This window comes from Glandiceps talaboti, chromosome 18 (assembly GCF_964340395.1).
Source record: "Glandiceps talaboti chromosome 18, keGlaTala1.1, whole genome shotgun sequence".
Lineage (NCBI taxonomy): Eukaryota > Metazoa > Hemichordata > Enteropneusta > Spengelidae > Glandiceps > Glandiceps talaboti.
Window position 1 is genome coordinate 153,563 of NC_135566.1, and position 23,689 is coordinate 177,251.

Here is a 23,689-nt window from a genome sequence, read left to right on the forward strand (position 1 = left end):
GTCCAATTATTAAATATCGTATTTTTTCCAACACATGATTTCACTAGCTGTCTCTTCAGCTCCCACACTATACAACTTTAACACACACATGATTTCACGGTACGTCTCTTCAGCTCCAACATTATACAATTTTGAACAACGTATCAACTAGATAATATTATGCAATATCAAATTTTGAGTTTACATTAATCAAATAACTTAGTAATACTTTTTATCCAACTGGCAGTGACTATCACACTGTGAATTACAATGTACTACGACTGACAAATATACACTATGATGAATTTCAACAAACTAAACTTCAGTTTATCATAATTGAGTTGATGATGTGTCAAGTAAATGATATTTTGATCAGTTTACCCACACTGTACAGGTTGTTGTCATAAATCTGTGAAGGATGGATTCACCCAATCAAAGTTTGTCACCTGTGGAGAGATAAAAAAATAAGAGTACTGAGGTATATGTAATATTTAAGAGTACCGGGATTTTATATAATATTTCAAACACAGTACATTTGTTGAGGTTTGGGAACTCCAGAAACTGACTTGGTGAGAGAGAAATCAGTTGGTAAGTTTGCAATTTCCATTGTACCATAATTTGTTTGGGAATCCAGGTAAAGTCGCTAGGGAACTCTGATAGCTTTCACTGACTTTTGTCCTCACCAAGGAACACTTGTGGCATTGACACTTATTTTTAATAGATCAGAATACTTGTCTACTACATTAACAGGAAAACAGACTGGTTCACAGTGATTGAAAACTTCCTCAAAAGCAAACTGTAGTACTTTGTAGGGTGGGTGAAACCAACACAGAAGTTACTATGGGTTCAAAGTATTACCACTTACCATGCTTTCTTCTACACTTGGACCTACAGAATGTCGATTCAATGCATTTTTGTCTGTTAAACTTTTCCCAATGTCAGGCATGGATTTGAAACGTCTTCCACTTCCTATTCTGGCCAGTGTAGACCTTGGAGGTATTCTTTTATCCAACACATCATCAAAGGAAAGTCTTTGAAAGAAATCTTGTCGTTTGAACACATCTAAATTCTGTAGTCTTCTACTTGTATCTTTGGCAAGAAGCTGAGACAACAGAAATTTTTAAAAAGTTTGTATACATACCTGATATGTCATAGATCCTACAATTATATGTACTTAAAGTTGATTATTTTCAATAAAACACAAGAAACAATTTGTCCCAGTTCGGCTGCATATGCACAAATTTGTAAAATATATAAAATTTATGTGAATGGGTGTTTCAAACGGTAGAAAATGTTCATGCATTTATTTATTTGACATAACATGGCAAAAAAAAAGATAAAAAAATAAATACAAAGCTGACAGTCACAACATACTACTTACAGCTTTAATTACATTCTTTGCAGCAATACTGATAAAATTTGGCATGTCATAATTACATGCCATTATACTGTCATACATATCCAGATGACTGTTACCACCTTCTACTGGGAAGGAACCAGTTAGCATGGCATACATGACAATACCAAGGGACCACCAGTCAACACCATAGCTGTAAGGCTGTTCTGGGTTTAGGGCTTCAGGTGCTGAAAATAAACAAACAAACTGATCAGTACCCTGTGTGCATTGGGTGTACATTTTGACAATAAAACAGGGACCACCAAATAATCAAAACAAATATATTAATATTGACCAGCATTGCCAACAGAGGTAAATTGCCCTCCCACAAATCCACACCACTATCCGTCATCTTTCTGGCAGGGATAAATAACTTACCCTCCCTCAACCCCACACCACTATCTGTCGACATCTTTCTCACAGTCCTATAAATGTAACTAACTTACCCTCCCTCAAACCCACACCACCATCTGTCATCTTTCTGGCAGTCCAAACTAACTTACCCTCCCTCAACCCCATACCACTATCTGTCGACATCTTTCTCACAGTCCTATAAATGTAACTAACTTACCCTCCCTCAAACCCACACCACCATCTGTCATCTTTCTGGCAGTCCAAACTAACTTACCCTCCCTCAAACCCATACCACTATCTGTCGACATCTTTCTGGCAATGCTAACTAACATACACCATACAATATGCAGACAGACTTATAAGAATGAACCGAGAAAAGACACAATTATTGTGTAAACGGAATATTCTTCACTATATCGTTTAGCCCACAGAATGACCTACCTACACATGTTAAATTTAGCTGTACAAAGCATAGGGTACTAATACAAAACTAAGACATGAAGACACAGAATATCATTCCAGTAATGAACCTATCCATGTATAGCATAAATAGTTCTGGCACTGTAACCCCTTGTCAATCATCTAGCCAACCCAAAGTAATGAACTTATCCATGTATAGAATATATAGTTTTGGTTCTGTAACCCCTATTCAACCATCTTATAACCAAAGTAATGAACCTACCCATGTATAGCATAGTCCCACATATAGTTCTGGCTCTGTAACCTCTTGTCAACCATCTAGCCAACCCAAAGTCTGTCAGTTTCACATGACCTTCTTCATCTAGCAGAACATTTTCCATCTATGAAAAAACACAAAATCACGCTCAGGGGTTCATAATGTTAAAAAGTCATTCAGATTTCCAGAAATTCATGTCACATTCTGAAAGTTTTCATGGTCAACTATAGTGTGACTTTCCCAAAACTATTTGCAGTCAATTCACTATAAACAGACTAACATATATGATTTATTGAACATTTTAAATTAAAACTGATCACTAAACAACAAAGTTCCTGATATATGTAGAAATTTTAGTCTAAAGGATCTTGGTAGACATACCCTGATGCATATAGAAAGTCTAAGACAATATATTATTTACCTTAATAAGATCTCGGTAGACACACCCCAATGCATGAAGAAAGTGTAAGACTATATACCTTAAGATCTCGGTAGACACACCCCGATGCATGTAGAAAGTGTAAGACTATATATACCTTCAGTTCTTGGTAGACACACCCCAATGCATGTAGAAAGTCTAAGACTATATACCTTAAGATCTCGGTAGACACACCCCGATGCATGAAGAAAGTGTAAGACTATATATACCTTAAGATCTCGGTAGACACACCCCAATGCATGTAGAAAGTCTAAGACTATATACCTTAAGATCTCGGTAGACACACCCCAATGCATGTAGAAAGTCTAAGACTATATACCTTAAGATCTCGGTAGACACACCCTGATGCATGTAGAAAGTGTAAGACTATATATACCTTCAGTTCTTGGTAGACACACCCCAATGCATGTAGAAAGTCTAAGACTATATACCTTAAGATCTCGGTAGACACACCCCGATGCATGAAGAAAGTGTAAGACTATATATACCTTAAGTTCTTGGTAGACACACCCCGATGCATGTAGAAAGTCTAAGACTATATACCTTAAGATCTCGGTAGACACACCCCGATGCATGTAGAAAGTGTAAGACTATATATACCTTAAGTTCTTGGTAGACACACCCTGATGCATGAAGAAAGTGTAAGACTATATATACCTTAAGTTCTTGGTAGACACACCCTGATGCATGTAGAAAGTGTAAGACTATATATACCTTAAGTTCTTGGTAGACACACCCTGATGCATGTAGAAAGTGTAAGACTATATATACCTTAAGTTCTTGGTAGACACACCCTGATGCATGAAGAAAGTGTAAGACTATATATACCTTAAGTTCTTGGTAGACACACCTCGATGCATGTAGAAAGTGTAAGACTATATATACCTAAGTCCTTAAGTTCTCGGTAGACACACCCCGATGCATGTAGAAAGTGTAAGACTATATACCTTAAGATCTCAGTAGACACACCCCGATGCATGAAGAAAGTGTAAGACTATATATACCTTAAGATCTCGGTAGACACACCCCGATGCATGTAGAAAGTGTAAGAATATATACCTTAAGATCTCGGTAGACACACCCTGATGCATGTAGAAAGTGTAAGACTATATTTACCTTAATAAGATCTCGGTAGACACACCCCAATGCATGAAGAAAGTGTAAGACTATATACCTTAAGTTCTCGGTAGACACACCCCGATGCATGTAGAAAGTCTAAGACTATACCTTAAGATCTCGGTAGACACACCCCGATGCATGTAGAAAGTGTAAGACTATATATACCTTCAGTTCTTGGTAGACACACCCCGATGCATGTAGAAAGTATAAGTCTATATATACCTTCAGTTCTTGGTAGACACACCCTGATGCATGAAGAAAGTGTAAGACTATATATACCTAAGTCCTTAAGTTCTTGGTAGACACACCCTGATGCATGTAGAAAGTATAAGACTATATATACCTTCAGTTCTTGGTAGACACACCCTGATGCATGTAGAAAGTGTAAGACTATATATACCTTCAGTTCTTGGTAGACACACCCTGATGCATGTAGAAAGTGTAAGACTATATATACCTTCAGTTCTTGGTAGACACACCTCGATGCATGTAGAAAGTGTAAGACTATATATACCTTAAGATCTCGGTAGACACACCCTGATGCATGTAGAAAGTGTAAGACTATATATACCTTCAGTTCTTGGTAGACACACCCTGATGCATGTAGAAAGTATAAGACTATATATACCTTCAGTTCTTGGTAGACACACCCTGATGCATGTAGAAAGTGTAAGACTATATATACCTTAAGATCTTGGTAGACACACCCTGATGTATGTAGAAAGTGTAAGACTATATATACCTTAAGATCTTGGTAGACACACCCTGATGCATGTAGAAAGTGTAAGACTATATATACCTTAAGATCTTGGTAGACACACCCTGATGCATGTAGAAAGTGTAAGACTATATATACCTTAAGATCTCGGTAGACACACCCCGATGCATGTAGAAAGTCTAAAGCTAATGCTAACTCTGCTGCATAGATTCTGACAGTATCTTCAGTGAAATGGCCTTCTATTGTCCATAGTGTAAATAGATCACCATGATCCAGATAATCAAAGACTGAAAAAAAATCATAATAATTGCAATAACACATTTTGTAAGCAAAAAAATAATAGTATAGTGTAATATATTTTATTTGACATGAATTAATGTAAAAAAGACATCATCTAGAGTCAAAAACAACATACAGAAACAACAAAAACAAAAATAATAGATAATTATAAATATATATAAAACACTAAACTAATACGACACTACATGGTTATTTAACAAATGTGCATACATGTAATAAGTTAGAATCAGAATTTATGCTCTTTAAAACCAATTATGTACCAAATTAGGAATTAGCTGTGTAACAGTCTTTTGGTTTCATGACAATTAGAAGTATAAGGAAATTATATTAAACATGAATCAGCATGCTGAGATTTGCTAAAAATTACTTTACAAAATTATTCAAAATTGCATTAATATATTGCCTAATTACTGAAAATTGTTATTTATGCAAATACCTCCCTCATTAATGTTCTTAGGATGTTTTACCAAAACCTAAGCAGTTTTAGGAACTGCCCTAAACAAGGTGTGTATCACATTTAATTCAAGTTGAATTTAGCCAGCTGTTTTTGAGAAAAATCATGACACACACACACAGACTGACAGACAGACAGACAGACAGACAGACAGACAGACAGACAGACACACACACACACACACACACACACACACACACATAGATACACAGAGACAGTACCATACTATAACCTTCCCTTGCAGGAGGTAAAAATGAAATTATCACCATGTTGGCTAGCAGTGGCTTGACAATGATGTTCACTCGAAGAGTGAATTGACATATTGTACCGTAAGTGGAGACCGACAGCAAAGTCCCTGGGCTAGGAATCGCAGAGAGTGTGTGAAATATGGACAGTCCAATCTAAACAGGGTTCAAGAACATTTTATTTTCTTTACAATCACAGTAAGTTGATTTATTTCTTCCTTTTTTCCTTCCGTAAGGAAGGAGATACCTTTAGGGGTGAAAATTCTGTCTGTCTGTCTGTCTGTCTGTGTCATCGTTTTCTCCAAAACGGCTGGCTCAATTGAAATGAAATTCAGCATATGTTCCATAGGTTAATGGCAAGAACCAATTAGATTTTGGTAAACATTCCATGAATATTAATGTACAATTTACATAATTACTGGTTTTCGGTAATTAGGCTATATCTCAAGAATGCACGCTTCAAATTCATTATAACTTGGTACATACATTTGTGATACAAAGTGCATCTGCCCTGATTTAGCTTTTAGTTTTAATAAGTTATTGGCATATTTTCAGTAATTAGACGCGGTGGCCACAAAAAAGAAAGTTGTTGTTTCTGGTCAGGAAACGTTGCCTAAAGTGGTGTGACGACGCAATTTTTTTTGTTAATTGTTCATGATTAGTTCTGCAGTTGTCTTCCCTGAAGTAGCAATTAATGTAGGGAGAGTTATTTTGTGTTTTCCCTTGGATCTGCAGTCTGCATTGGCTGGACAAACACGAGAAAAAAGAAGATCGTGGCGGGGCATTTAAGTGACGCAAACTCATCGGAAAATGCTTTTTTTTTTCTTGGCCTACGGTGATAAGTGATAACAAAATAGCATTTTTCAAAGCTTTACAATGGGTGCGGAGTTCACAAACAGGTGAAATATTTATCATATCGTTTCAATTTCATCAAATATGGACTTATCATTTTGAAATTTCACACACTAATGCACAAATGAATAAAGAGAAATCATATCTTTTTAGATTTTCGATTAGAAGTTTAGAAAGTATTATATTGACCTCAAACCATCTCCTTTTTACTGTTTTTTACCGTTTTCTTTTCTGATTTCTCCCGATAACAAACTAACGCTGTTTGTTGCAAGGCTTGTAATCGTTTATCTAGCTCGGTATCTCAGGAAATAAATACACATTTATTTATCAAGTGTAATAATCTATAATTTATACTGAAATGTATGTGGTCAAAATATGGAAAATAGACCAAGCCTATGAAGAAAACGGTTGACCTTCAATTCAATACTGTTGTTCACTGCCTATGTAAAAATCGATATTTCTATTCAGCAGTCCATTGTGTGGGTTCGCAACAATGTATCGATACTGGTGACCTATACATTGACCTCTATATAATTAGTGTAGTGAGGGCATGCCACTCAACAAAATCTTTACAATTTTCCCATAGTGATTAAATCCAATCTATGATAACACTCACAAATGCTCAAAGATGATCGGAACAATTACTGGACAAATCGAGAATGACTTAGCTAAGGGGCGACGTCAAAAGATCGATGTTTACAAAAAAACTTAATTGCTTTAGTTTGGGGGTGGGGGGGGTTTTGGCCAAATTAATTTCTCAACCGTCAAAAACGATTTAACGTCATACTTGGCAAATTTAGTATGATTTCAAGGCTGCTTTTACCTATAACACTGCGTACACTCGGTCCGATTTATCAGGAGTACGCGGTTAAATGGTTTTCTGTTTTTATTTAATATAATTCAGTAGTATATTGGTATGTTGTTTGAAAGTGGAAGTATACAGTATGAGTCTGAAACAATTTTCAATTTTAGGTCAGTTAAGTTAGATGGGGGGTGGGGGGTCTGGGATCTAACTTAAGTAATTAAGTTAGATATATTATATTGAACTTTTGATGTTGCCCCTAATGATATAAGAAATGAAGCTAAATATATTTCTATTTTGATTGACGGCAACACTGATAGAGCTGTGCAGGAGTGTGAAATAGTCTAAATGCGATGAGTAGACAAACCGACTTGTAAACTCGTGGTGAATTTAGTGGGACAAAACGAAGTTCAACACGCACATGCTGATGGTGGTGTTAGTGCGACAAAAACTATATGTGAGAAAGTTGATGAAAGTTGGAAGCAGAAACTTAGAGGATTTGGAGCAGATAGTACATCTGTCGGTCGAAACAGGAATGTATACACTTTACCCAGTGACAAAGTAGGGCATACCATATCACTTCACTGTATTAAAGTTGTCAAACTGTTATGATGCTTACCATGAAGTATGTAAACTTTCTGATGCATAATTATAGCAATGTGGGTTTGAATTTTGTTTATTATTTGCCACGGGAACAGGTGTACATATCCCGCATATGTAGGGGATCACGAAAGCCAAGTGAAGTCGAGGATGGAAAGCTTTCCTGTGCTGAGAATAGGAGGTGGGCATTTGAACAACATTTTTGACAACTAACTTTCATTGGGACTTGAAAAATCACAGATATAGAGCTAAATTTCTTGCACAAATCATGAAATTGCAAGACTATACCCTTATGGAAGGCATTCAGTTTAAATGTGGTTCAAACTGTAATTACAGCAGAGATATTATTATATACATCTAAGGATGATCTATATATTCTGTGGATATACACTATACTTACCCAAGTAAAGATGTGTTCTGGTTTGCCAAGTTTCATGTGCCTTAACCAGGAAGGGATGACTGCATAATACTGACTATTTATAATAAGCAAGATATCGGAATAGACAGAGAAGGAGATGTTATCACCAAGTTATTCATTTAACACCAAGTATTGTATTATATACCATGGCACAGGAAGGAAATGACATTTAGTACACCCTTATCTTGAGTTAACATGTGTTTGTGATGGGTGGGTGGATGCATGGATGTTTTTATTATCATTGACAATATAATGCTTAATATGAAGCACATACTCGTATTACTACCTTCCAACTGGATACAGAAATATATACCACACATGTACAATGATTTACATGTTCCAGCTTACATAGTCACACATGCATATATGTGCATATGCATACATGCACACACATGCACACACACACACACACACACACACACACACACACACACACACACACACACACACACATACACATGTGCACACACGTGCACACACACACACACACACACACACACACACAGAGTCCATTATCTGGTCATATATACATTAATTTAATTTTGTACTTTTAACATTAATGTTTTATAACTTTTACCACATTTAAAAGTTATGTCTTAGCAAACATGGTACATCAGACAACCAATTCTGCATCATATTTTACTTTAAAAGTTACACTTCATTGAGAAAGGATCGTGACTGAAAACTGGTTGGCATATGCAGTTATAAAATGTCACATTAATGAACATAAATAATAAATGATGAATCAGATTCAGTCGATTTATTCTGGGTAACTGTGTGACATATAACATGGTAACCATATCATCATTATCAGCATACCTATGTCCTCAGAATGATTAAGAAAGTTACAAAAATGAAGACAACCTTCTGACCTGTATAAGTGCTTCCTGTTTGCACTGCTTGACAATATCAGTCTTTATAACTTCTGATTTTGAGACAACCTAAAAGTGAAAATAAAAGCTATTAACCAATAACCATAAATTTAAAATAAATGCCTCACTTCACTTCACTGACAGATGTAGTGACATTCAGATCATTGTTTGTTGACTGCCTTGTGGCCACCAAATAGTTCATGGCAAACTATTGATTGACAATATATGTTATAAGTATAGTCTATAACTTTCAGGTGATTGCATTTTTTTCAGTAGACTTGTAATATTTATGTTTCATTTTATGATGTACCGGTACCGGTATCTTATTTAGTTTTGTCTTTGTACATTTCACTGGATTGATCAGTCTTTTGGAAGATTGACCTTATTAGCTGAATCAGTATTAAAGTTAACTAACAATTTTACCTAAAATGTAAATTATAAACAGTTGTGACAGTGGACAATTTGGAGACCTTTAAACTCCATCAACTTTGTAATGAGTAAGTCTTCCACAGTTGTAATCATTCCATGTGATGTTTGGTGAAAAATGAGTGAGAGTAAACATTTGTAGTAACTCTCTCCAAAATAAACTAAACTAAACTAAACTAAACTAAACTAGATACACAGATAGACAGAGACAAACAAAAAGAAAGTCTATATGTGTGCATACACACATACATGATTGAATGGATCAATTGAATGTTGTTACAAGAAAATAATTATCATAATGAAAAGAAATATTTTTATAGGAAAGTGCTCCTACTGTACCACTGTGCAATCTGATGTGTTCTCCCCAGGAAATAATGACAACCGTCTATTATTGGTACATGGTAAAATAGAAATTTATTTTGAGAAAGTCATCCATATTGTTTCAAATTCAAAGGATATAAAAATGTCCTCCCAACACTTGGGACAATATATTACGTATACAAATATTATTTTATCAAGAATTAAGTCCATTTCTCTGTATATAACTTACAAATTTAATGATCACTAATCACATTATCTTAGATTTGATGGAAATTCTGTTATACATTTGTCAACAAATCATACTTTAACATATATTATAGAAATTACTCTTTGAATTATTGATAAAAAGAAATCTCAACACACTGAAAATTCTGGATGTCATCACAAAGGTAGACCATGTGACTTCCTTCCATTCATTAAGATGGAAGCCAACATTAACGAAATCAAAACTCTGTAAATTGAATTCATTATAATTTGTAAGTAATCATATAATTCAAAGATTACAGGCTTTCGTTTGGAAATAATAGGGATATATTCTATAAATAGTTCTTCTTAGAAATGACTAAAAAGCTGAAATTTGTAGACTTGATAGATCAAATCTAGTATAAAATCATATTATATGATATATCCATTCTAATACGACTTCTGTTTTGGGTCCTTTTGGCTATTTATGCAAATACATGTAATTTTCTGTTGAAATCTTGAAATAATGAATGCACGCTCTCTCATGTCTGTCTGTCCAGCTTTGTCTGTCTGTGTCTGTCCAAGGGCGTCTCTCTGTCTGACTTGCTCTTTGTCCGCAGTCTCTGTCTCAATCTATCTTTGCAATCAAACTACCCTGGAAGCCATGCTATACCTAAATGTATTCTCACTTAATAATACAGTATGTTATATCATAGAAGCACAACATGGATATATAAAGCTATAGTGTAACAAAAACACTTAACATTTTAGTAATGATAAACATTGATATACAAGATATAAAGTTATGTATAGCAAACAGGTCTATGCATACATACAGACTTTGAAACAAAATCAACAGATTTTACAATGAAATTCGGCATCTTTAATTAATACAAAAATGTTAAACAATAATTACCACTATTGCAAAGTCAATAATTTTTTTTTTGAAATTCAATATCTTTTATGTAAAATGTTCAACGTTATTGAACAATCCTTCAACCAGCATATATATGTATATGATGAAGTAATGAAATAAGTAAAGTTGACCTGTGTTTGCACCCATGGTAATCTGTCACAGTCAGAACTATTTACTGGTTGACGTGACCTAAAGGTCATTTACCTTTCACCCCTATCAATCTTCTTTCTTAACTAAAGTTACATATCTTATACATTGATACTGTAATTTGTTGCAACACCAAAATCAATGAGTAGTGAAGGTAATAAAGACTTAATAAACTGCTAAAACCACCCACTCTCTCCATTTTTACACTTTTTTTCAGCAAATGTTTCCTGAATTATGCAGTCTTGTGCATTTAATTTTCTGCTCTCGATCCCTGAATGAATTTGTTTAATGTTGATGGAATTATAATTCCCCAACCTCACTTTTCAGCCTTCAAAAGTTAAAAACCAAAATAATTGGCACATGTACATATGCTATTCAAGAATAAATGTTCATGACCTCTGGATTCATATAAAATTATATAGTAAGTTATAAATGAAAATTTCTACTTGCATAGTCAAAACATTTTGGGAAGGAAGTACGTGGCACCCCAATTTGATATGTATTAACTATTAAGTGAAAAAAAGAGAAAACTCCCTCAGTTTAATTCTGACTAATACTTGACTACTGTTAGGATATTTTGAGAACAATCTTCTGATATGAAAAATATGGAATGAAATACATGGAATTGTCAAAATCAAAATCAACTCAACATCACACAACACAACATTTGGTAATGATAAAAGTATCATGCATCCTCTGCTTACATATGTACATCCTAAGGGAAGTATACAATCTAAAAAACAAGTCCCTTACACAAATAAGTGCATCAAATGAGCACAATGTAAACACTAAATGTGATCTCTACACCATCGATATACCATATTATGATCATTATGACTTTTGAAGATACCTTAAAAAATAACATGATGGCCGCCATCTTTTAACCACCAACTGTATGTGTATTACATTAACAATAATATTAATAATAATAATGTTGGTTTTTATATAGCACTTTCCCACTTTATACTCAAAGTGCTTTAATTATTACCCCTGGCATGGATCTATAGCAGCACAAGTGTCATTTTACAGCCCTTTATACTTCAACTCAATGGGGCACATACATTACAGGTTTCACATATTTAAAACAGCCATTTATACTACGTCAACTCCTTGGGGCACATACATTACTAGTTTTACATATTTAAAATAGTTGTAAAATAGCTTAAATCTGAAGGAATATTAAACCATTTTTCATATGTTTTACTTCTTGTTGTCAATAAATGTCATTTTTCTCAAACTGAACTGTCATTCTAGCCACATTTTCATGGTTGACCATATCATAATTGTTATTTTTCAAGAAAGGGTAAATTCAATTTTTCCACGACTTTGAAAGAACAGTTCCAAAGATTTTGTAATATTTTCAAGGAGTGAGAAAACACTTACATTACTACACAGTTGAGATGCAGCAGTACAGTGTACAAGTTACCCATGTGTTAAAGTAATGCTATGACAATCACATTTTAAGGTAGGTGTTGGATGGGTGGGTGATGGAGGGGGTTGCTCTAATTGTCTGAACACTTACCTTCATTGCATAAAACTGTTTATCTTCTATCTTTTGCACTTTTAGGACACTCCCAAAGGCACCCTTAGAAATCATGTGCAGAATCTAAAAGAAATACAAATAGTGACACTTGAATTGCTAGCATGTACTTGACATTCAAAATAGTCAAACATAACATACTAAAACTGTTTACTCAGATGTTGATATGGAATACTTTGCAAACAAAGATCTGGTAAAACCTACCATAAAATAGACAGGTGTGAAAGAAGCTGGTCCTACAATGGATTATCAATGGTATGAGTACAAGAATTGTCCACCTAATCATTTGTATACTACATAATTTGTCTAGAAAATAAAAGTGGATCTCATTGCACAGTGTAGCCCAGAGTCTTGTTGGTTTTGATAGCTTGAGACATAGTAGAACAACAATAAGGTTCTTGGCTATAGGTCTAAATGTAGTGAGCTTGGGTTCTTGGCGTCATACTTATGTCATAATGATAAACTATGTCTTGTGATTTTGTTTTCATTCCGGGGTACATGTTGTTGTTGTTGTTGTTGTTGTGGTTTTTTTTTTAATGTCTGTACATCATTAGCCTAGAATCCAGACAGTAACGAATTCAAAACCCCCATTCGTATGGATTCCAGGCGGTAACGAATTCAAAACCCCCATTCGTATGGATTCCAGACAGTAACAAATCCAGATGGTAACACATTCAAAACCCCCATTTGTATTGATTCCAGATGGTAACAAATTCAAAACCAATTTGTATGGATTCAAGACAGTAACGAATCCAGATGGTAACACATTCAAAACCCCATTTGTATGGATTTTAGACAGTAATGAATCCAGATGGTAACACATTCAAAAACCCCATTCCTATGGATTCCAGACAGTAACGAATTCAAAACCCCTATTCGTATGGATTCCAGATGGTAACGAATTCAAAAAATCCATTGTATGGATTCCAGGCGGTAATGAATTCAAAAACCCCATTCGTATGAATTCCAGAATCCAGGTAGTAACAAATTCAAAACCCCCATTTGTATGAATTCCAAACGGTAACGAATTCAAAACCCCCATTTGTATGGATTCCAGGCTAGTACATCATGTGCTTTCAACATTCTAAAATACTGTGAAAGCTTTAAATCTTTCATTTAAATTCAATTTTTGTATGTAATTTGTATATGAATCCTGCTAAAATAATTACATGAAAAACTTAATCTACAAACTTACATGCTTGCAATCATTTCCTAGTTCATGACATTAAAGTAAACAAAGTTACAACATAAAGAGCACAAAAAATTACAGTGGAACAGAGATCCTAAATAAAGTGCATTAATAGCTACAATGTGACTGTCTTGCACCTATCAGCATACATCAAATATTACAGATATACAACAGGGAAATAAAACAAGAAATATGAATTTTAAGATCTGGTTTATGGCATGCCACTACCGTCATTGTCATAAAATTATAAAGCTATTTCACTGATCATGTTTAAGTAGGTGTTCATCTGATTAACTACATGCATTGAATGGAGACATAAAGCAAGAAAACTGACAAATTAAGAGTGAGATTGGAAGGTAATGGTCAGTACACTACAAACAGTAACTGTTGTAATTGTTATATAAATCAAACCACAGTCATTACATTCACAGCAATGTTTCCCCTATGTAATTAACATTCATTATTCACAGGCAAATCATGTGCAATTTTGCCCTATTTCATTTCATCTTCTTAACATGTTTAAGGCACTCTCAAAGAGTGTTAGGGGTGGCTATTTTTAGCTTAGTATTAATGTTTCTCATGAACCAAATGACCTTATATTTCTTTGATCAACAAAATGTTATTATAATGCCACTGATGATAAAATGGCAACACCATGAAAAGTATTTATTGCTGAAATGTGAAGCTTTTAATAAATCAATGATTCATAATTTCCTTCTGTAAGTTATCCAGACTGTTTGAAGTACATGAATGGTTATGAATTGTAAGTATCACCAACTTGTACACATATACTCATTTTTTTTTTCAACTTATCAATGTCTAAGGACATTAAAGACATTAAGATGATCGACACATAGAAACACATAAATACCTAGGGTTATCTTAGTCTGAAATGCCATGAACACATACATACCTAGGGTTGTCTTAGTCTGAAATGCCATGAACACATAAATACCTAGAGTTGCCCTAATCTGAAATGCCATGAACACATACATACCTAGAGTTGCCCTAATCCGAAATGCCATGAACACATACATACCTAGAGTTGCCCTAATCTGAAATGCCATGAACACATAAATACCTAGAGTTGCCCTAATCTGAAATGCCATGAACACATAAATACCTAGAGTTGCCCTAATCTGAAATGCCATGAACACATAAATACCTAGAGTTGCCCTAATCTGAAATGCCATGAACACATAAATACCTAGGTCCTAATCTGAAATGTCATGAACACATAAATGCCTAGGTCCTAATCTGAAATGCCATGAACACATAAATACCTAGGGTTGCCCTAATCTGAAATGCCATGAACACATAAATACCTAGGGTTGCCCTAATCTGAAATGCCATGAACACATAAATACCTAGGGTTGCCCTAATCTGAAATGCCATGAACACATAAATACCTAGGTCCTAATCTGAAATGCCATGAACACATAAATACCTAGAGTTGCCCTAATCTGAAATGCCATGAACACATACATACCTAGGTCCTAATCTGAAATGCCATGACCACATAAATACCTAGGGTTGCCCTAATCTGAAATGCCATAAACACATAAATACCTAGGTCCTAATCTGAAATGCCATGAACACATAAATACCTAGGGTTGTCTTAGTCTGAAATGCCATGAACACATACATACCTAGGGTTGCCCTAATCTGAAATGCCATGACCACATAAATACCTAGGTCCTAATCTGAAATGCCATGACCACATAAATACCTAGGTCCTAATCTGAAATGCCATGAACACATAAATACCTAGGTCCTAATCTGAAATGCCATGAACACATAAATGCCTAGAGTTGCCCTAATCTGAAATGCCATGAACACATAAATGCCTAGGTCCTAATCTGAAATGCCATGAACACATAAATACCTAGGGTTGCCCTAATCTGAAATGCCATGAACACATACATACCTAGAGTTGCCCTAATCCGAAATGCCATGAACACATACATACCTAGAGTTGCCCTAATCTGAAATGCCATGAACACATAAATACCTAGAGTTGCCCTAATCTGAAATGCCATGAATACATAAATACCTAGAGTTGCCCTAATCTGAAATGCCATGAACACATACATACCTAGAGTTGCCCTAATCTGAAATGCCATGAACACATAAATACCTAGAGTTGCCCTAATCTGAAATGCCATGAACACATACATACCTAGAGTTGCCCTAATCCGAAATGCCATGAACACATAAATACCTAGGGTTGCCCTAATCTGAAATGCCATGAACACATAAATACCTAGAGTTGCCCTAATCTGAAATGCCATGAACACATACATACCTAGAGTTGCCCTAATCCGAAATGTCATGAACACATAAATACCTAGAGTTGCCCTAATCTGAAATGCCATGAACACATAAATACCTAGGTCCTAATCTGAAATGCCATGAACACATAAATACCTAGGGTTGCCCTAATCTGAAATGCCATGACCACATAAATACCTAGGGTTGCCCAAATCTGAAATGCCATGACCACATAAATACCTAGGTCCTAATCTGAAATGCCATGAACACATAAATACCTAGGGTCACAGTGCCCAAATCTGAAATGCCATGACCACATAAATACCTAGGTCCTAATCTGAAATGCCATGACCACATAAATACCTAGGGTCACAGTGCCCAAATCTGAAATGCCATGAACACATAAATACCTAGGGTTGCCCAAATCTGAAATGCCATGACCACATAAATACCTAGGTCCTAATCTGAAATGCCATGACCACATAAATACCTAGGGTCACAGTGCCCAAATCTGAAATGCCATGAACACATAAATGCCTAGGTCCTAATCTGAAATGTCATGACCACATAAATACCTAGGGTTGCCCAAATCTGAAATGCCATGAACACATAAATACCTAGGGTTGCCCAAATCTGAAATGCCATGACCACATAAATACCTAGGTCCTAATCTGAAATGTCATGACCACATAAATACCTAGGGTCACAGTGCCCAAATCTGAAATGCCATGAACACATAAATGCCTAGGTCCTAATCTGAAATGTCATGACCACATAAATACCTAGGGTTGCTCTAATCTGAAATGTCATGACCACATAAATACCTAGGGTTGCTCTCTAATCTGAAATGCCATGACCACATAAATGCCTAGGTCCTAATCTGAAATGTCATGACCACATAAATACCTAGGGTTGCTCTAATCTGAAATGTCATGACCACATAAATACCTAGGGTTGCTCTCTAATCTGAAATGTCATGACCACATAAATACCTAGGGTTGCTCTCTAATCTGAAATGCCATGACCACATAAATACCTAGGGTTGCTCTAATCTGAAATGTCATGACCACATAAATACCTAGGGTTGCTCTCTAATCTGAAATGCCATGACCACATAAATGCCTAGGTCCTAATCTGAAATGTCATGACCACATAAATACCTAGGGTTGCTCTCTAATCTGAAATGTCATGACCACATAAATACCTAGGGTTGCTCTCTAATCTGAAATGTCATGAACACATAAATACCTAGGGTTGCTCTAATCTGAAATGCCATGAACACATAAATACCTAGGGTCACAGTGCCCTACTCTGAAATGTCATGAAGACATAAATACCTAGTAGGGTTGTCCTAATATGAAATGTCATGAAAGGTAAATATTATCCAAGTCAAAATATTCTCTTGACTTCTGGGATTTCTTTCTCGTTATTTTAATATTTATCTTCTTGACCTCCAATATCTGAATCAATGAGTAAAATGGTCTGATAACTCTTGAGATTAATAACTGTTCAATAAATCAGTGAAATAGAATTTATCAATTTAAAATATGCTAATATAATCTGTTGGTTTTTTTCCCTAACTTTTTTTAATCTTTTAAAATTACCTGAAAAGTCAGTTAATGCATTCTAAAGTCAGTTAATGTATTCTCAAGGCAAAATGCACCGAGTCTCATGACTACGTTGACTTGTCAATTTTCTTTTCCCTTTTGTGTCACTTCATTTTTTTAACCTGAGTTACCATGAATGGGTTGGCTAAATTCAAAACAAATCAAAATTCTTTTTAAATTGCGTTTGTGAAGAACAGTTATAGAAGTTAACAGAATAGTGAGTTGATAGACATTTTATAATTTTAACTCTGTGAACCCTAGATTCATCCATGGTCTGGTATAATTACTGGTATACCCTGGAAATGGGTTTGTTAGACTTTTTACAGAGTTAAAATAGTTCAGACAGAAAGAAGGTGAATGGTTACCATGGCAAATTTAGAATCTGTAATTATATACATTTTGGTCCCATTATATGTAATTGCAGAATCCAAATGGCTGTTCGTAATAGGTGTGATGCTGTGAAAAAACCTTGATCATCTGTTTCCAGGGTAACAGTCTTAGAAACTCAATTTTCCAGTCTGTACATTTAAAATGCCTTCCTCAAGATTAAATCTGATTCATTAGATTTTTCAAATGGAATAATTACAGCTGTCCAGCTGGGGCATACTAAGCTATTGTTGGTTGTTCAAAGTTTTCTTCCCATTTTCTTCATCAAAACTAGATACTATACTATCTCCACTATTACCCCTTCTTTCAACTACTTACCATAATCATCACTATACTACCTCTACTATCACCCCTCCTTTCAACTATTTACCATAACCAATACTACAACTACACAATCTCCACTACTGCCCACTCCCTTTCAACTACTTACCATAACCACTACTACACTATATCCACTACTGCCCATTCCCATTCAACTACTTACCATAACCATTACTACAATATCTCTACTACTGCCCATTCCCTTTCAACTACTTACCATAACCATTACTACACTATCTCCACTACTGCCCATTCCCTTTCAACTACTTACCATAACCATTATGATTACTACACTATCTCCACTACTGCCCATTCCCATTCAACTACTTACCATAACCATTACTACACTATCTCTACTACTGCCCATTCCCTTTCAACTACTTACCATAACCATTACTACACTATCTCCACTACTGCCCATTCCCATTCAACTACTTACCATAACCATTACTACACTATCTCCACTACTGCCCATTCCCTTTCCACTACTTACCATAACCATTACTACACTATCTCCACTACTGCCCATTCCCTTTCCACTACTCACCATAACCATTACTACACTATCTCCACTACTGCCCATTCCCTTTCCACTACTTATCATAACCATTACTACACTATCTCCACTACTGCCCATTCCCTTTCCACTACTTACCATAAGTTATTAACCATCACTATACGTACTACCTCCTATAAATATGCTTTGAAAAAAATTCTCCCAAAATGTATTCACTGAATAAAACCAAATGTTGGGAATCCAAGTAGCATGAAATCTCAGTCTTAGGTTAATCTGATGAGCTCATTTAGGCTTAGTTTGAAACAGGATTATTTAATCACCAATTTCTGAAGTGACAATGGATATCTCATTACATTAAGTATATGTGATGACTGTATAGCTATCTATTCATTTGGTCAAGTGAATACCTGAACTTCGTACACCCTGCAGTGCTATATAATCTCATTCAAAAGTACATCTCAAAGTGAGTTTAGCATTATAGTTTCCAAAAGAATGATGCTAACATGAGCATACTGCATTTATGACTTACTTAAATAGGATTATCACTGCAGATGACCTGATTTTAAATTCTCATGTATTTTGATTTTTTTCACAGTATAATTAGATTTTTAGCCACAATTTTATTGACAGATATATGGCACATAAACAACTGTGTTCCAGGCCTCACATAAATTGCATACAGTAGCTTTTTATCATCATTGTGGGCTAACAAAGCAGAGGCACATATAACTACTTTAAGTTTCCCCCTTGTCTCTTTGAAATATGATAAATGAGTTGGTCTTTCTGCATTCAGATCTGATCTATACTGGCAGACTACAGGCTTATCTCATGTTTTCAAGTCCCTAATCTGAGGGATTAATATTATCTCTAGTCTAAGTCAGCTATAAATCTATTTTATTATGCACAACAGTCTGTTTATGTCATGGGTTATACTGCACACTTAACTGGGCATTATGTGTTTCAACAATTTTAAGTTTTTCTTTAAGCATGACAACTTGGCAAGCAGAAGGTTATAATGATATATTTCATAACTCCCACTTGTTCTCAGTCATAGAAAGCATGTACCTGACATACAAACAAGGCAATACATTGCATCTGCCTGTCAGTAACAGACACATAATCAAGTATTTCATTTTTATTATCAAGGTAGATACAATGTACCGCAGTCATTCTGAAAATATCTTGAAATCTTGAATATGTAGAAAGTAAAATCTATTTGATGTTTGCCAGCATTTTACTTGTATTTAATACATGGTACAAGAAACTACTGGGTATGACCCCCCCCCCCCCCCCCCCCCCCTCCCAATCTTATTATTTACCTATCAATACACTGGGAGATATGTTTTAATGAATTCACTGCACACTTGTCTAGAACAATAATGGTTTCTAATTAGATTCCCTGTAAGGATTGCAATTTGCAATTACCTTGATAACTTCATTATTCTTCATCAAATTTGAGACAAAAAAGAAGTGAAAGATGAGTAAATTATGAAATAAAGTTGACTGTCTCACCTCAAATTCTGTTTCTGCCATATAGTGTTTGACTTCATACTCAGGAAGAAAAACAGCTTCTACCTGGGGTACAGGCCACTTGGTAAGTGATGCTGCATAGGGATTGGTTAAAGTTGATGACCGTGGTCTTCGTCGGGATGTTCTGGACCAGATGCGCTCAAAAGCTTCTGGTTCACTGATGCTACGAGAAAGCTGTGCAAAGAAGATACAGAAGTAAGACCGTTTTGTCTTAGCACAGTAAAGTATATGAAAAAATATTCAGCTTGGAAAATAACATTTTGTAAATTTTTCAAAACTACATTTTATTTCACAATAATGATTTAAGGATTTGATAAACTACCTAACAAACAGACATTCTTGCTATGACTGATGGTGGGCTTCATTTCAGTTGAGTTGAATAAACTATGACTCACAATGGAAAGTGAACCAGTATTTTGTGTGTTCATACATTTGTGTCAAAAATAACTAATTTTTGAGTATAAATTTGGCATTGGCACAGAATGTGTCCAGTATAACTCATTTTGAGTATAAAATAAAAAAATTGGCATATAAAAGACATTATTGCAAATGGAGCTATAATTTACCTACTGCATTGAATGGCAAAACTACCATTTTACTGCACAAATGATCATTATATATGGAGTATCAATAACATATATAAAATCCTATAGTGAATACTTTCAACAATCTGAAAATTGAATCAAACTACCAGCACTCATGCACTTAGAATATTTGCATCATGGCAGTCTGGATGTATCCAAGATGTGAATAGAATTACTTTTTTTAATGAGAAATGACTACATGCACTATCAATCACAATGTACTGACTATGACTATGTATCTTTTCCTTCTGCAATTTACTGGTATTGCAAGCAATTCTACAACAAAATCTGAAGATCCCCCCTTTCCCCCTTCTAGACTTATAGAATGATTTACTGGCCAATGTTTGTAAAAGGGAATGCCAGCCAGGAAATGAAGGTATTTTCATTAACTTTAGGTTTTGGGAGAGTAATTTCATGGCTTTACATTCACCACTATGTTCAAATTAAGAGAAATGAAAAGTTGAAGTTGGCTCTGATTTTGGGATCTTTGGGCCACATGGGAGTCAGCAGAAATGTTGTAATTGGTGTAAAATCAATATTAATGATGTTTTCACTGAAGGTAATAGGCACTTTGGAATTTTGAATATTCATTGCTCACCTATTGCATAAACATCTCTGCTAACACCTATGAGGCACTGTAGCCCACAGCAATTTATGTATGTGATATGAAATCATGAAATCATTCTTCAAAACCAAGAGGTTACAAAAATACATCTATTTGCTAGAGTGAGTATTCTTCTTTAACTTCTACTCCAATGTGGTTTAAATAATTGAATTATTAATAATGATTATCTAATCTAATTATGTTTAAATTATATGGAACTAATAATTTCACCAAATATTACATTTTCTGTACACATGGCAGTTATAGAGGAATCAGTGCTTAATATTTCTAACCCAGTTTTTCCATTTACTATTCAAATAATTTAATAAATAAGACATTCAGTTTAGACTGAGCATTACCATTTTGTTGCAAAAGATTTCAGACAAATTTCATGTTATATGAATAATATAAATGCTATAAAATGTACCTTTAAGAGACTTAAATTTTCAGTGAAAAGAGAAATTGGCTGTTTTGACTGGACATGACTTTTGCAGGTTTTACAAAGGTATGCATGAATTAAAAGTAAAAAAAAACACAAGCAAAAGAGTTAAAAATTAATTTCGAATGGAAATTTAGCAGTTCACAATAATTTGTAAAATAAACCTGAATCTTTTAGTTTGAATTTAAATCCAATAATATGGCTATAAAAAACGTGTAAATCAGGTTCATGTGATATTGACATTCCATGTACTAAATATTCATAATTCACATGCAATCACTGACCTACCCAGACAGAAAGGGCAAACAGTATATGATCTAATCTGAGTCTTTACAACGTAATAACCAATCCTACCTCATATAAAATTCATGACTTTTACAGTCAGGATATCAATAATTTCCATTTGACTGAACTCAATATCTGATTTCTCAAACCTCACATCAAATACTGCATGACGTAAAACTTTATGTGTATTTAGAAATAATATCAGAAAAATGTACAATTTATCGTAACTATATCAGAATGTATTTTTACCTTATGCTAACAAAAGCTCAAATGTCAAAAGTCATCCCAGAGGTCAAATGTCAGTGACCCAACTAGGTTGTCTTATTTGACCAGGTAAGCTATAAGGGTATAATAACAATGATAATAATCTTTATTTATACTGGGTAGTCTTTTAAATATGTCTCCCAAGAAGTCCAGTCGGTTCAGTGTTAATGCAGGAGGAAACAAGAGTACCTGGGGAAAACTTGCATTGTTCGGTAGCATCAAACTGAGTAAAACTCTTCTTACTTACAGCGTGGTAATTTTAATCAAACCCTGAATGGGCTTTGAACCCTGACTGCAGTGGTAAGAGGCAAGTGGTTTACCCACTCGGCCACCAACAACCCGTTATGGGTATATGTACATATGGACGGTTGAAAAATGTACTGTCACTTGACAAATATGGAAAGTTAAGTTTTTAAAATTGTAATGCCTGATAAAAAAAGAGGATAAAATACCTATGGCGATAATTGCAGTAATACATACTGTGTGTGTGTGTGTCTGTGTGTGTGTGTGTGTCTGTGTGTGTGTGTGTGTGTACATGTGTGTGTGTGTGTACATGTGTGTGTGTGTGTGTGTGTGTCTGTCTGTCTGTCTGTCTGTGTGTGTGTGTACGTGTGTGTGTGTGTGTGTGTACATGTGTGTGTGTGTACATGTGTACATGTGTGTGTGTGTGTGTGTGTGTGTGTGTGCATCATGACAGGGTGCTAGTACGTCATGTATATCATCTGCTGATGTGTCACTGTCCCTTCAACTGTGTTAAACTCACTAATGTCTTACTGAGAAAAGGCTATTGAACTGCAGTACTATTTGCAAAATGTCCTTGTGATGATATTTATATACGTAATAACTATTCTTAAATTTCATCAAGGTTTTTCTACATGATTTCACATCAGAATGAAATTCTCTCAGAATTTAAGATATTAAAAAAGGCTAAACA

General features: G+C 34.9%; 1 protein-coding gene across 1 annotated transcript in view; it reads right to left on the minus strand.

Moving 5' to 3' along the window:
* Window positions 1-380: 380 nt before the first annotated feature.
* The window catches only part of LOC144449198 (ribosomal protein S6 kinase-related protein-like), a 32,443-nt gene continuing 9,134 nt past the window's right edge, over window positions 381-23,689 (minus strand). The window contains exons 2-10 of the mRNA XM_078139704.1: window positions 20,562-20,753; window positions 12,740-12,823; window positions 9,225-9,293; window positions 8,335-8,407; window positions 4,820-4,968; window positions 2,412-2,529; window positions 1,361-1,563; window positions 845-1,081; window positions 381-425 (exon numbers count right to left, since the gene is read on the minus strand). Of these exons, the coding sequence (XP_077995830.1) occupies window positions 381-425; window positions 845-1,081; window positions 1,361-1,563; window positions 2,412-2,529; window positions 4,820-4,968; window positions 8,335-8,407; window positions 9,225-9,293; window positions 12,740-12,823; window positions 20,562-20,753 (1,170 nt within the window). The remainder of the gene's footprint in view (window positions 426-844; window positions 1,082-1,360; window positions 1,564-2,411; window positions 2,530-4,819; window positions 4,969-8,334; window positions 8,408-9,224; window positions 9,294-12,739; window positions 12,824-20,561; window positions 20,754-23,689) is intronic.